The sequence below is a fragment of the Panicum virgatum genome, chromosome 2K, assembly GCF_016808335.1.
Source record: "Panicum virgatum strain AP13 chromosome 2K, P.virgatum_v5, whole genome shotgun sequence".
NCBI lineage: Eukaryota > Viridiplantae > Streptophyta > Magnoliopsida > Poales > Poaceae > Panicum > Panicum virgatum.
The window spans coordinates 66236071-66251369 of record NC_053137.1 but is presented as its reverse complement, the minus strand read 5'-3'; the positions used below and the strand labels follow the sequence as shown (position 1 = coordinate 66251369).

Genomic DNA, 15299 nt, shown 5'->3' with positions numbered 1-15299 from the left:
GCCCAATCGCCTAGTACCTTCCCGAGTACTCCCTTTCTGGGAATAGGCGGGTGCGCTCCGCCACCCGGCAGTGGGTCCCCTAGAAATCTCACGACATTACTGATAAAGCCTTCTGTGACCATGGCCCATTTGCTGCAAAACACCACGTTTCATCTCCAACCAAACTTCTATTTCAAGCCGGAGCAGTAGGCTGCAAATGACGCTAAAGTCTGTCTTCTCTGAAAATTATTCCGTCGCGGATGCGAGCCTGTGGCTGCGATCACAGCCCATTTTTGCTGCAAAGAGCCTCTTATTCAGAACCAACTTCTATTTCACATAGAGCGGCAAGAAAGGATCATAAAAATGTTCAGAGAAAATGGATCATAACACACATTTAATCACGGTAATAACGAATCATAAAACACACTTAATCACGCCATAGTCTGTAACCCCTGATAATTGTTTGGACACGGGAAGGAGAACCGGTTTATGAGATTACTCAGAGCCGGCTCTTGTTCATTCTCAGTCTTTGGGAATCTGAATTCACCTCCTGAGTACTCGGAGTACTGAATGCGCTGCGCTTCTTGGAGTACTGAATGCGCTGCGCTTCTTGCGATGCAGTTCCGTCAGAACACCTGACTGTAAGTCAGGGCGTACCTAGTGTCGTAGGCTTCCCGCACTGTGCGGGGTCTAGGGAATGGTTGTCTTTAAGCCCCAAGCCTTACCCACACAAATGTGCAGAGGCTGGGGGCTCGAACCCGGGACCTTCCGGTTACAGACGGTAGGCTCTACCGCTGCACCAAGCCCGCCCTTCCCTGTAAGTCAATTTTCTAAAAAATAAAACTGGTTGTAAGTTGGAAACTCGCTCCATCACGGATCACAAGGGCCGTTGTCCACTCAGTGTACTCCCTCCGTCCACAAAAGAATGCAACTATGGAATTTGTACTGGTCAAACTAGTTTAAGTTTGATCAAATTTATAGTAAATTGTATTAACGTTGTCTTCAAATAAATTTATTATGAAACTATATTCTATAACTAATCTAATTGTACTTATTTTGCGTCATGAATGTTATTACTTTTTTATATAACATTAGTCAAAGTTTAAAATGTTTGATTTCTCAAAAAGCGAGAATTGCATTCTTTTATGGACCGAGGAAGTATATACCATGTACATGCAATTTCCTCAAATTGCAAAGTGCTGAACAAAGAAAACAGTTGGGAAGAAAGAAAACACGAAGACATGTTTTGAGAATGAAAACAAGAAGAAATGTTAAAGTGTATAGCTGACTGGAGTACGCGGCGGACTGGATTTAATCCAGTTACAAAAGAGAGCCTGCGATATCTATATCTGCCGTCCCTTGCTAACTGACATGTGGGTCCCGGGGCCACATGGCAACGGAACCAAGCGGCAAATATCTCTTCTGTTTGTAATGGAAGCATGTGCCCTGCAGCTATCTATCAGAGGCTGTGAGATAAATAATTCTGCCCAAAAAGTTTCTAGTTCTTCCTTCAATAGCTACAACAAATCTGGAGATTGTGGGATTGCACCCTCCTCGTGGTCGCCCTTGTGGAGATTGTGCAGGATGTAGAGAGAAGCTGACGACAAGAAGATGCACATGGCGTAGCTGAGGAGGTCCAGCCCTGTGGCTATCTTTACCATCTTGCTCCGCTCGAACATCTTCACTAGAAGGATCATCACAATGACATGCCCAACTTTCGTCTTGAGCTCGTCGAGGGATGTGATCTTCATCCACTTTGGCCGTTCCTGTATGAACAAGAAAATAGCAACAATTACCTTAAGATTTCGCTTCAACACACACAAAAAAAGGGTATGCTTCTATAGTTTGCATGGTCTTTTTGTGTTTCTCAAATTAAGAAGAAAATCGTTGAAATGACAAAAGCAGTTTTCGACCTAGGAATATTATCCTGTTCAAGTATATTATGTTGTTATACAGTATATTATATTTCTCCAGTAATTGTTTTTATTCAGTAGTATAGCTAGTCTGAATTGACCCGGTTAAGCAGTTGACCGAATAGCAATTGGAGCAAGCAATGCAACGCCACTGGATACATGACTGTGCTAGTAGTCCAACTGCAGACCGCTGAATGATTAAAATGCTTTCAGCTAAAGCTTGTAAAAAATGTTTCGAGCCTGAGCAGTGGTGCTACCTTCAAAGCGAACATCCCAAAGAGCGATGATCCCTTGAGGGCACGATCTGAGTCTGAAGGCACATCGCTGGAAGTATTGCTGATGAACAGCCCGTAAAGACCCATCCCAAATATCAGCATGACTGTTCCAGCAAGATACACATCTGCAAAACATCGATGCCCGAAGCAGCAGTTTAGTTTTTACAACAAGTCACAGACACGCATTACCGCGGCAAAGACCGTTGCTCGTGCTAACTAAACAAGAACAAATAGGCTATGGATGAACATCTCACCGATGGCCTCGACGACTTTGAGAACCATCTGCCCCGAATGAATTCCCTTGACACAGCTCGACCAATAAACTTGGTATGCCTCTTTGATGAAGACACAGCCCTGGTCACAAGTAGACGTCAGATAATGATCAGATCCACGAGCCCTGCTGTTCAGTAATAACAGTAGACAGTAGTAAAGCACTGACGCTTAAGAATGGTAACGCCGTCCGACAGCCCGTAGGTCTCCCATGAAAATTGGTGGGATAACACTACTAAACCGTACAAGTTGAGCTTATAATTAGCAGCAGACATGGAACAGTCAGGACTCCAAGATGGCTTACGTTGAGGAAGCATAGCAGGGAGCCGGCCAGCGACCCGGCGATCGCGAGGAGGGCCAGGAACCGGAAATCAAAGATCACCTGCGCCACGAACAGCATCAGGAATTCAGCATGCGTGTGGAAGGCTTCCTCAAGATCATCACGTTCATGTATTGGCCGAAGCGAATCTTGGAAGAAGAACGAGCAAACAAACGCGGGAACGTACCCTCTCGACGGTGGTCTCGATGGCGGTGGCCTTGGCGGTGGGCGAGACGGTGCCGTTGGTACTCCCGCCGCCCACGACCCCGTTGTCGTGGGCTCGTGACGACGCCACCTCGCCGGACGGCGCGGAGGAAGCCGCCGTCGAGGCGACCGCCACGAGCCGGGCCGGCCGCCGGCGCGGCGGGAGCAGCGGCCCCGCGGGCGGCCGGATCAGCGCCGGGCCCGCGCGTGCTGCGGCCGGCGCGGCGCCGCAGCTCAGCAGGAGAGCCATCTCGCGGTGGACGGCGACACGAGCGGCTTGCTGCTGCTCCCGCCTCCTGGGTCCTGGCACGTGCCGGTGGGGTTCGAGCTGAGCAGCTGCCCGCCGCGGCTTGCGTGCGGCAGTGCAACGCCGGGCTAGGCTTTGGAGTGGAGCGAGACGAGTGATCTCAAGGGAGAGGTGGGCAGAGCGCCAGAGCGGGAGCAAAGAGATATACCCTGGCATCGTACGACGTCGCGGTCGGGCGTGTCCCCACGCACGCAGGCACGTAGCTGTTTGGTGTGTTCCGGCGCGTGGAACACGCCACTCGGATCGCCCGTGGAGCGCGACACGGCGTGCGCCCGACAGCCTCAGCGCCCTCAAGCACAAGTTCATTGGTCCTGGGCAGACAGACGCCGAGGAGATGGTGGCCCGATCCGCAGGGAAGAGACGTGAGATCCATGTGAGGCTGTACTGGAGCTTGGAGATGGTGCCCTACCGGGAGCTGCTCGGAGCAGCCGCCATGACCTGCCGCCGTCGATTGGCTATTTCGGGTATCTCTGAGCACAGAGATACTTGTCGCCGGCTTCAATGGGATCGACGGAGGCCATTCCAAATTCCATACGATTCGAAACTGCAAAGCGTTTGTTCCGAGGGAAAGGCAGCGTGCTCTATGTGGGCAAATTCCATACGATCCGGATATTTTCAAATAGGTCTCTGGTTTGGGTGGGGTTCCTGCTACCGCGCTACTTCGCCGCCGGCTACCGTCGCCCTCAGCTCTCCACGGTCTGTCCAGCCGCAAGCTCGAGACCCCATCACGGTCAGGCCAGTCCCTACAACCAGCTCCGCGACCCGCAGCAAGAAGACAAGGAGTGGAGGCAAGGTTTTAAATAGCCGGCTATAGTTGCCGCTATCTTCCGCTATAGTCTTTTTGGAGAGCTACCGCTAGGAGAAATAGCCCGCTATAGCCGGCTATAGCCCGCTATATCTGGTTATATCTTCCGCTATCAGCATTTTAGGATCATTGCCACTAAATGGCATAGCCCGCTATTTAAAACATTGAGTGGAGGAGGCGCCCCCCAATCAGCCGAACCGAGACGAGCGAACAGCGTCGCCATTGAAGCTCAGTTAGCCATCTTGGCCGTAGCAAGCAAGCCCGTCTTCGCCTCTTCCCGGATCGCAGGGGTTCGTCATCCATGATGCAATTCCAGGTGACAGAGGGGTGGACGAACAGCTGTTTGGAGCTTCACCCTCCATTCAGATGGCGCTGTAGATCGCGCTCCCAGAGCCGGACGGAGGGATGCAGCCGGCTGCCGGACAGGCGAGGCAGTAGCCAATTCCTCTTCGTCCGTGTGTTTTTGCAGAGTAGCTTGCCTTTTCATTTCTGGCCTACCTGTATGGCTCTATCTGGATTTCAGTTGAAAATGTTTTTGGCTTGGAAATCACATGTGCATTGCACAAGAGCGCAGAGCACGAGCAGCTCAGCGCTAGAGCTACCAGATGGACAGAACTGATGTGGAGAACTGCGGTATATCTTTCCACACAGGCACACAATTACTGCGTGTTTTATTAGTAGTGATTAGTGACCGGTGGCCGGCCATGGCAGCCGCTACGGTGCCATGATCATGAGTAGGACGCAGGGAGTATGTTCTCCCCACCTTTTCGGCCGATAAATGTGTCTCTGCTTTCACATCACGTACAAACGTTTTTTTTTAAAAAAAGTTCAAAAGGTGATTTGGTGGGCAGATGATCCTAGTGTTATATGACTATATGGTCCATATACTCTACAGGCCCAAGTGGCTCATACTGAAAGGCTTATCTACTAGCTCACTTCCATTGTGCTCTCTCTCTTGATTCATTCGTTGTAAGGTAACATAGTATCAGAGCAGAGCACCATCTTCTTCCATTTTGTAGAACACCAGCAGAGCAGAGTCCTTGCTGTGGAACAAGGGCGGGCGCTAGAGCAGAGCACCCCCTGTCCTTGCTGCAGAACAGGGGCGGGCGCAGAGCAGAGGCGCCCCCGTCCTTGCTGTAGAACAAGGGCGGGCTTAGAGCAGAGGCGCAGCACAAGCAAACGGGCGAACAGGGGCGGGCACAGACGGTGCGCGAATGGGCACGTCGTGCTGATGGGCGGCCGACGACCCCGCAACAAGCGGATCCGCGACGGGCGGACATCCGGGAGGCCGTGACCACGTCCGCGAGAGGCGGACGGCCGCGACGGGCTTGCGGGGACGAACGCCGCGACAGGTGGCGAATAAGGATGCCGCAACGGGCGACGACCAGAAGTGCCGCAACGAACGGCAGGCGATGGCGGACAGCAGAGTGCAGATCCGCGCCGGTGAGTAGCAAACGAGCCACCAGACGACCGCCTGCGAAGGTGAACAGTGGATCTCGGGTGGGCTAACCTAACCCTAACTCTACCTGCTCTGATTTTATGTTACCTTAAAGTGAATGAATCAAGAGAGAGCACAATGAAAATGAGCTATAAGGTAACACCTAGAACATACATTTGTGTCCTTGTTTTAAATTCGGGCTCCTTCCGATGGGATCGGAGAATATGCATAGACTAGAAATGCCAGCGGCGTTGCCGCGTATGGCCAGTGTGTGGGCTGCTAGTGTGTGGGCTGCTTGCACTGATGGGCCCCTGATTTTTCGTATGCTATGATGAGTTGAGGTAGCTATGAATTGGATGGGTATTGCAGCTTCTTATCTGTTGGTTTGGAGATCTCTCGCATGTGTTAGTATTTTTTTAGTGAACTCTGAGATTATAATTATTACTTACAACTTTGATGCTAAGTAAACTAATATATAGAGTACTCCCTCCGTTCCAAAATGTAGGTCGTTTTGACTTTTCTAGATTCATATATTTTGCTATGAACCTAGACATATATTATATCTAGGTGCATAGTAAACACTATAATTTTATGCAGGTAGCTCTATAATTTTTTGTACGCAACATAGGTAAGGCAAATCTGTCGCTTCGTTGTTTTCACGTAGGTGTCATGGTTCGCAGCCTGTTTTTTTTTTCGAACAAAATCGGGGGGGAAGATCCCCACCTACTTTTCATTGATCGAAGTGAGTGTTACAACAGCACAATCCTGGCATACCAGGACGAGATTACAGAGGGGGGGAGCAAAAAAGGAGTTAACAGCAAGAGGAGAAGAAAGCACGCCAGGCTTCAATGGAGGGAGCCGATTGCTTGTATCTGAACCGCCACACCCCCAGATCCAGGCAGGCCCTGCGAATAACTTCCTGAGCTGGCAAATCCAATTGATCAAAGATTTTAGCATTCCTAGCTTTCCACAGGTGCCAAAGGAGAACAAGTGTGGCATCTACCCGGGTTTGATCAGGAAGGGGGAGATGGCAGCCGATTAGCCATGGAGTTTTGTGGTGACCCGGAAGTAGATTAATCCCCAATCGAGACCAAACAGCACGTGATCGACTGCAGAGGACAAAAATGTGCTCATCGGTTTCTAGGACATCTGGACAGAATTCACAGTTTGCCTCATCGCGCGTGCGGATGTTTTTGTGGCAGAGGTTCGCTCTGGAGTTGAGGCGCCCAAGGAGGAGCAGCCAGCCGAAGAACTTCACTTTGCTAGGAAGTTTCGTGGCCCAGATCCTAGCGGCATCCGGGTTTTGTTCATCTTCGGCATGGAGTGAGTGATAAGCGCCGCGCGAACTGAATGGGGAGCGCTGCGAGAGATCCAGGTAGCATCTCCGCAGCCTGTTTTTGCATTTGATATATATTTGAATTTTATATTGTCATGGTATATATTTGAATTTTAAATTTGGTATATAATTATGTTCTAGTATTTAAATTTTTGATCAAATTTCATTTTGGACAGCTTTTGATTTTAGTTCGTTTTGGTGTTCAAATTGAACATATAATGTTGATTTATGAAACATGATGTGATTTGATTTAATTAAAATCCGAGAATTTTTGTAAGTGCTTCAAGTCAACAGCCAAATATTTAGATACGGAGGGAGTACATGTTTAGGACAGCCGAATGCACCATTTGCAGAAAATAAATTAATTTTTTCTAAGTGGAGATGCTATTGCGTCGCTTGGTACTCCGGGTGGGGCTGGCGCATGAATCTTGCGTAGTCACGGGCAGGCAGAGATGGAGCTATTTTGCCAAACATGTTAAGCTAAGAGTATATCTCTTCAATCTATTAAAAAAGGTAAAATAGAGCTGTTTTGCCAAAAAAATTTCCAAAACAGCTTCAACTCCATAGAAAAGCCACTCCGCCAAAAAAGCTGGAATCGGAGCCGTTTTAGAAGGAACCGGAATTCTGCTAAATATGTCCTAAACGCTGAGAACTTAAGCCAAAGCATGGTCACAGATGTCGGCTCCACCTCTCGGCCTCTCCACTCCACTCTTCTTTCAAAAGAAACACACGTCCCTTGGATCTCGCCATATCAGTGATCCGTGACCTCTAATCCGAGCATTTCCATTGGTTGTACACACCTCTCCACCTGCTGAGTACTCTCTCGTGAATCTTTTACTCTTATATGTTGTCTTCTGGGTTTTTTTGTGTCCAGGACTGTAGGATCAAGAACACCGACTAGAGGGGGTGAATAGGCGGTTTAAAAATTAAAACCAACAACACTTAAGAAATTTAATTAGTAACAAAGGAAAGCCCTATGTCATACTACTACTATCTCTAGATGGGTTTGCAACCTAGGGTGACAAGATACAAATCAAGCTCTAGTAAAGTAAATTGTTCAAAGTAAAAACAAGAATTAAAGTGAGCAAGAGAAGTAACCAAGCTTGACACAAGAATTTATCCCGTGGTGTCGATGACTTGCCGGTCACCCCTAATCCACGTTGAGGTGGATTCCAAGAATCAACCGCTCCTCTATCAAGAACCTCTTGATCTTTAGCCGGCTTGAATCAAGGAACCGCTCCACACCTCGATTCCACTAGATTTGCTCTTCACCACTCCGGTGAGGTGAGCACAAGACCTCTCACAACCGAAATCGGGGCTCCTCAACACTCTCCTTGGAGGAGCTCCACGAAATCCTCTTCTCCAAGCCGTCTAGGGAGCAGCAACTCCCAAGAGTAACAAGTCGATGACGCTTGCTTGAAGTTTCCCTAGTGCCACAAAGCTCAAACTCTTGATGCAATGCACTAGAAAGCCCTCACACCCTCAAGAATGCAATATCTAAGCAAGTGTGTGTGTGAGGGATGTCTTAGCTCTATAGTTTCAAGTATGCAGTCCAAATGGCCAAGAGAGAGACCCAATGGCCGGGCATTGGGTATATATAGACATCCCTTCAAAAACTAGCCGTTACACTCTTTTCTGCGAAGTCGAGGACCGTCCGTGTTTCAAAAACCGGACCATCCGCCGTTATAAACCAGTGAGTCAGAGTGCATTTAATGCGTGTCAGAACTAACCGTTACAGTCCTGGCGGACCGTCCGCAGTTCATTCTTGAAATCCACCAGAGACAACAATGTCTCTGGTACAAACTGTCAAATAGCCGGCGGACCGTCCGCGCCCCAGGGACGGACCGTCTGCCGCATAGGTCATAACCTCAATCAGAGAAAACACCCTCTCTGGTACAAATTGAGTGAGAGCTGCGGACCGTCCGCCCACTTGGGCCGGACTGTCCGCTAGTCACATCTAATTTCCACCAGAGGCAAACATGCTCTCTGGTACGAGTGCGGACCGTCCGCGCTCCATGGAGCGGACTGTCTGCGCTTGTGCAGTCAGCTCTCAAACTTGATCTTTTTCAAATCTTTTCAAAACGTCGTTAGCCCTCATGCATGCACCTAGATATTTTGAGCAAAATGGCACTAACGACCCGTCAAAGCACGACCCCTCTTGATATTACGGCTATCTATCCAACAAATCCGGTCACTTTTCATCCACTAAGCACCTTGTGACCGGTAAAATACAAAACCCCTATTTTATACCTTTGCCTTAAGCCCGAGCTTTGCTCATCATCTCCAAAACTCCACACGTTCACAATCAAATCTCTTTCATCTGTGAATCAACCTATACTTATTATCTCAAATGAAATCATTAATCCACAAATCATTGTCATTAATTACCAAAACTCAAATTAGAGGCCTAGATGCTTTCAAGGACACTCTCAGAATGTTGTATTGTGCGCTGCGCACTTCACTTCTAGATTTACTCTGTAGAACATAATAAATTTTGTGTGTGGCACATTGGTTCTATAAAACAACTCATTTGCAATCTACGAGGTGAGAGAACATGACCTAAAAGGACTAAAATGCCCCTAGCATCATTGCCTCAGTTGGCTCTGGCCCGTCGGGACCTTATCCACTTGATTCGCATGGGTGGAGGAGCCTACGAGCTGCCATGGAAGCCGCCGCCCTTCACCTGAGTGCCTGCGCTCACGCGTCCGGGACCCCGCAGGCCTTCACACCGAGCTCGCGCGCGCGTCCTCGACGATGCCGGCCTTCGCACGGAGCCCCACACCGCGCGCGTCCACGCCCACGGCCGTGCCGCGCCGCCGTGCGGAGCCTCCGCCCGTTCGCCCGCGAGGAGGTCGCGACCGCATCGCCGTCTGCTGGACTGGGGACAGGCAGCTGCTACTCGGGACGTGCGCGTTCTTCCTGCCCGTGTCGTCAGCCACACTGACGCCGGCAGCAGGACTTTGAAGGCAAAAGGTGCCATTGGAGCAGAGGATGAACCCCATGCACGCCGAGCTCTGCGCGCGGGGTGTCTGAAGCGGCGTCGAGTGGCTCCCATCCGAGCCCAGGCCCCGGCCCGGCCAGGATGGCACGATGCTCCGGGGCCGGGGGCGCGCGGCGGCTCAGCACGACTGGCCGACGGGCAGCTCGACTCCGCTCTCCTCCGCCATGGCGCCAGCCAGGCCAAGCCAGCGGCCGGGCTAGCACACCCCAGCGAGGTGGCCAGGGCGAGGGTGGCTCCAGCGTGCCGCGTCAGCCGAGGCCAGCCCGACGACCGGACGGGTGGAGGCTGGTGCGGCCGGCGCGGCGAGCTTGGGTCGTGGCGGCGGCAGCCGGATCTGGCCTCCGCCGTCCCCACGGCTCGTCCATGCGGCGCTGCCCCCGCAGATCGTCCACGCCGCACCGTCTTCGGTGCTCCGCCGCCGCTGCCTCGGCTTCGGGCCGGCGCGAATCCGCTCTTGCCTCGAGCGCATCGGGGCCGGACGACGTCGAATGGGCTACGAGCTCTGGCGGCGCGGCGCGGCGCGGCGCGGGTCCTGCCTGCTCCTCCTCCCCCCTCCTTCTTCACCGGCGCACCTCGAGCTTGGCGGCCTCCCTCCGCGGCGCGGTCGGCGCTGCGCGGGCGTTGCGTGGGCGCGGTCGCGGCGGCGAGCTGCAGCGTCGAGCTCCGCCCTTCTGCACGCGGCGGCGTGGATCTGCGGCAACGCCGGGCCTTCCTCTCTTTCCCTCCCTCCCCCATTCCCCTGCGGACGGAGCTCGGGCAGTGCGGGTCGGGCGGCGGGGGAGGGCAGCGCGGGCACAACGGGCGAGGGCGGCATCCAGCGGCGGCCGGTGGCGGCGCGCAGGCTGCGCACGGCCGCTGCTCCTTTTTCTGCGGGTGCGAGAAGGCTCGGGCCGGCGCTGCGAGGATCCGGCGGGGGTGCCCTCAGCCAGCGGCTGCGAGGAGCGGCCCGCGGGGAGGAGGGGCTCGGCCAGCCGCTGGCCGTTGGTCGTCAGATCGACGGCCACAATTTTGTTTTGATGACGTGGCACAACGAGGTACCCTAATTTGTTGCCCAAATCGTAGTAAGAGATATGAAGCGAGTTTCTACAACCAAAATGCCACGGGAGAAAAGAAATCTGTATGCCTAGTTACTCGGTAGGAGCGCGACGACTTGTGATTCGTGACGCGCAGCTCTCCCTTGCTACTGTACTTGAGGCCAAACATAGTGAGACGTAGCACACAGCCGTCATCATCGCCACCCAAGGGGTACTTCGCCTTGGCTCTCTTGCGCGTCACACTCTCGGGAAGGCAAAACTTGCTTCTGCCCAAGTAGGTGAGAGAATCCCTCGAGTGCCTCTCAGTTTCCTTGCGAAAAAATTTGTCATCCGTAATCTGCCAATCCAATTGCATTGTTCCAAGCTCTATTGGAGTTTCGCTGCCAATATCAGAGGGAAGCTCGCAGGAACAAATGTACCCATCCTTGTGAAGCCCAACCCACGCATCTAGCTCCTTGTCAAAGTAACTGTGACGGAATCGCCAAATTAAAACTCTAATTAAGCGTAATGACCGTCATTTGAACACATCGAGCGCATTAGCTTAACGGCTTAATTTGGCGATCATTTCTCAACCCACGTCCCGATCGAAACAACACCAGTGGTCTCACACGAAGATGAGCGCAGATGGTACGAGCACCACACAGTACTTAAAAATATAAACAACAAACTCTTATGAAACATTTAGTTTACAAACCGAGTTCGAAATACATAATAATATACAAGTGTGACTGCCCTTTATACAAAGTTTTATGAACATGGAATCTGCCAACTACAGCACATAAGAATGGAAATGAAATTACACACTCAGCCCACGAGTGTGCAATCCCATACACTCCAAAGCTACGCGCCTGAGTCCTCGACGTTCCACCCATCCGCGTCCAGTCGAACAAACTTGGCGCAACACGGACAGAAGTCTACATGTGCGGGTCCTGAAATCATTTTTCCAACAAAGCCCTGAGCAACTAATACTCAGCAAGACTTACCCGACCAGTGGGTATAACTTAGCCCACATATCTAGACATGCACGACTTTCTGGCAGGTGAGTTGTTTTTGCAGAAAAGCATCTATAGTTGGATCCTTACTTTCAATGGTTTAACCGCATGTTTTATACAGACTCTCATCTAATGTTGGCCTATCTACAACAATCATGTTGGAGCATTGCAATAATAATACAAAGTAGTTCCATTATTTATCACTAACATCTCTAATTCATTTCTACGAGGCGACAAAGAGATCGAGGCCCTCATAACCGCGAGACACGGCGAATCGATCCGATTTAACCTTGCAAGGTGGACCTAACCAACACGGCACGAGTAAGCCCCGTTGGACCACACGCACCAACCCTTCCCCTCCCCGCCTCGAACTACAGAACCGCCCCACCTACATATAGTCAGCCGAGCTCAACGAGAGACCACCAAAAGTAAACATATGCATCCCGTTTCTCCGCGACTACTCGACTCGCCCTAAGGGTGGTGATGAAGTTCTGTACTTTCGAAGCGAGGCAGTACTAGGCTTACCGGTTTCGACTACCTCCTACTCCCGGCATGCGGTTAATACAATTCAATCCCCGATCAGCACTACCACAACGACCGGTCCTTAATCGACACAGACAGGGCTAAGACAACCAAGAACCCTGTCCTGCTGCCATACCTAAACATCCTCATCTTTCCCCGTCCGGTCTATATTCTCCATTTTATCCATCTCGAAATCAACATCCCATGTACTGGAATATAATTATATCTCAACTTTCGCGAGTAATCCGGAGATTACTCGCCTTCTAAACATCCTATATCTCGCGAGTTATCACTCGTCTTCTACCGAAAACCCATTAAGCATAGCACTTCTATCGTCCTATACATACTAGTATAACTCCGGGAATCCTAGGGATCATGCAACTAGGTTTCCAAACAATTTCCTAAACCTAATGCACAGGTAATAGTTACGTATATATGTGTCATAATTTAACATAATAGGATGTGCACCGGGGCTTGCCTTCGGGCTGCTGCTCGACACTGGGCTCAGCTGGGCCTTGGGCCGGGTGCTCACGCCGTTCTTCCTGCTGAACTTGCCCCTGCTGCTCCTGTGGCTCGGCGATCACCTCGTACACGGCTCCCTCGAAGGCGGCGTCTACACGTATGCAAATGATATGAGAATGCATGCATGGGTTGAAATCTTAAAATAGCCAATGACTAGATACGACTACTAGTAATTTACACAAAAATTGCACTCCCAGGCCCAAAATATTTCCCAAAAATCCGGAGTATCCGGACCCCCAAGTCCGGAGTTTCCGGCCTATACCCGGAGTTTCCCCCGGAGTGTCCCAAACCTGGAGTATCCGGGCTTATACCCAGAGTTTCGCCCGGAGTGTTCCAAAACCCTGAGTATCCGGGTTTATACCCGGAGTCTCCGGACCCGACAGCATTTTCGCCCAAAAAACTGAAATCTTGATTTTTGACAAAACCAACCCACCAAAATCAAAACCCTTTTAGATCCTAGTTGAGGGGTGCATATAGAGTTGATTGACCAAAAGAAATCACTTAGAACCTCCTAGAAACATAGATCGGGACGGCACAAGTTTGAATACCTAGGATGAGCTTTTCGTGCGCGAAGAACTTGAAATCCAAGGCACCCTTGGGAGGAGCTCGCGGGGAAGATGGCCCTCCACGCGGATTCGAAGTCTCCTTGGTCTTGAGATTGATTCGGGGTGGGGGATTTGGAGTTTGGGATTTGGGGGAGAGGGAGAGCTTGTGAGGGAAGTGAGGGAGAGAGAGGTAACGGGAGAGAGTGAAAGTGAGGGAGAGAGAGAGTTATGTTTTCTATTTAAATGATTGTGGGCCCCGTGGACAAAAATTATATGAACTAAGAACTCCATGTCCGGAGTATTCGGGCCTACGGCCGGAGTATCCGGACAGGTGTTACAGTAACCTTGGTCTTCGAAAGGCAGAACCCAGGGGTGCCACCTCCACACACGGTACTTGGTGTTGAAGGAGCAGGTCCTCTTCTGGAGGCCCGGGCGATCGCGGTAGGATGTGGTAATGAAGATGGTGAGGCCGTCCGAGTGCACGGCATAGGAGGTAATGATGTCGTAGGCGTCGAACGGCGGCGGCGGTGCCGGCAGGCTCCTCCAGGACCAGCCCTGCTCGTCTGGATCATGCCTGCCGATGGGTGCGCATGACATCGCATCAAAGGAGTGCTGTTTGTTGCAGGTCGGAGGTGAAAATGCATAGATCATTTCACGGGCAGACACGATGATGCTGAAGCCACATTGCAGCTGCGCAGGAACGGCAGGGCCGATAGCCAGTCCTGCTGTCTCGGCGTCGTAGACGAGGGCAGGGGTCTGTCCATAGCGTGCATCAGTAACGATGAAGATCTTGCTGCCAGCGGCGGCGAAGAGCATGTCAGCGTCCCCTGGTGACGCCAGCCGCAGCGCCGGAGGGTCCGGGAGGTGCCCTGCAACGGCAGCGCCGGCGTCCGGGTCGTCGTCGGAGTCCGAGTCGAAATCGTCGGTGTCGATCTTGTGGACGCTGAACCCCTTCTCCCAGTCATCCAAAATCAGATAGAGGTGCTTCCGCCGCCGGGCTGGTCGTGACCTTTTGCCGTCCAAATCGCCACCGCGGCGCTGGTTTTGGGACTCCTGCCCCTGCCGCTTAGGCATATTTCTTCCTTTGTTGCTGGCCGGGGCACCTACCGATGATCTGCAATTGCGACGGCTGGTGGATTGGATGCCTCCCCTCTAACTTGCTTATGGATCGATCTGCCGATGCAAAGCAAACCTTTTTAGAATAATATAGAGAGGGTTCTGCAGCAGTGTTGCAATCGAAGAGGAGTTGGATTCCGAAACTGATTCACAATCGAAGAGTGCGTGCATGTAAACCGCCGGATCCGAGCTTCTCGGCGGGGGAGGCCGACCGAATCGATTGATCTTCCTGTGCTCAGCTCCCCGCCTCTTCTCTCTTTCGCCCCTAGAGTTCGCCTCTTTTCTAATCTCCTCTTGTTTCTGAAACTCTTCTCTGTAATCCCTCTCGAAAAACTCTTATATCTGAGTTGTTTCGTCACCGCCAAATCCGTAGCGTGCTACGTCTACGGCTTGGCTCTCTTCTCTCTCTCTCTCTCTCTCTCTCTCTCTCTCTCTCTCTCTCTCTCTCTCCCCACCCCAGCTGTGCCTTATCCTGCGGCCCAGTCCGGCCCAACCATGGCGCTGATGCGTGCCGTAGGTTGCTGAACTGAACGAGCCAGGAGAGATGAACACGAGCTACATGTGCGCTGCGCAGGCATCCGCAGGAGCAGTCGGAGGAGAATTGTTTTCTCAAATGAGAGCACTTTGTACTTGAAATTGAGAATGTTCCACTTCAACAAAATGATTTTTTTTGATAATGATAAAGACTTTCTGTTATTTGATTGTACATGTACACACTGAG

General features: G+C 51.4%; 2 protein-coding genes across 3 annotated transcripts; both read right to left on the bottom strand.

Annotated features, from left to right (window-relative positions):
- Positions 1-1195: 1195 nt before the first annotated feature.
- Positions 1196-3385, bottom strand: LOC120694719. Its single transcript, XM_039977932.1, has 5 exons — positions 2944-3385; positions 2742-2819; positions 2422-2521; positions 2150-2292; positions 1196-1745 (listed from the first exon to the last, which is right to left on the bottom strand). The coding sequence occupies exons 1-5, from the start codon at positions 3208-3210 to the stop codon at positions 1497-1499; spliced, it is 837 nt and encodes a 278-aa protein (XP_039833866.1). The 5' UTR covers positions 3211-3385; the 3' UTR covers positions 1196-1496.
- Positions 3386-11551: 8166 nt separating this feature from the next.
- On the bottom strand, positions 11552-15237 carry LOC120694718. Of its 2 annotated transcripts, none has more exons than XM_039977929.1 (2): positions 13466-15237; positions 11552-13008 (listed from the first exon to the last, which is right to left on the bottom strand). In XM_039977929.1, the coding sequence occupies exon 1, from the start codon at positions 14534-14536 to the stop codon at positions 13466-13468; it is 1071 nt and encodes a 356-aa protein (XP_039833863.1). In that variant the 5' UTR covers positions 14537-15237; the 3' UTR covers positions 11552-13008. The 2 variants fall into 2 exon arrangements, with proteins under 2 accessions (XP_039833863.1, XP_039833864.1); XM_039977930.1 differs by having other exon boundaries at positions 11552-14635; positions 14723-15237.
- Between the last annotated feature and the right edge of the window lie 62 nt (positions 15238-15299).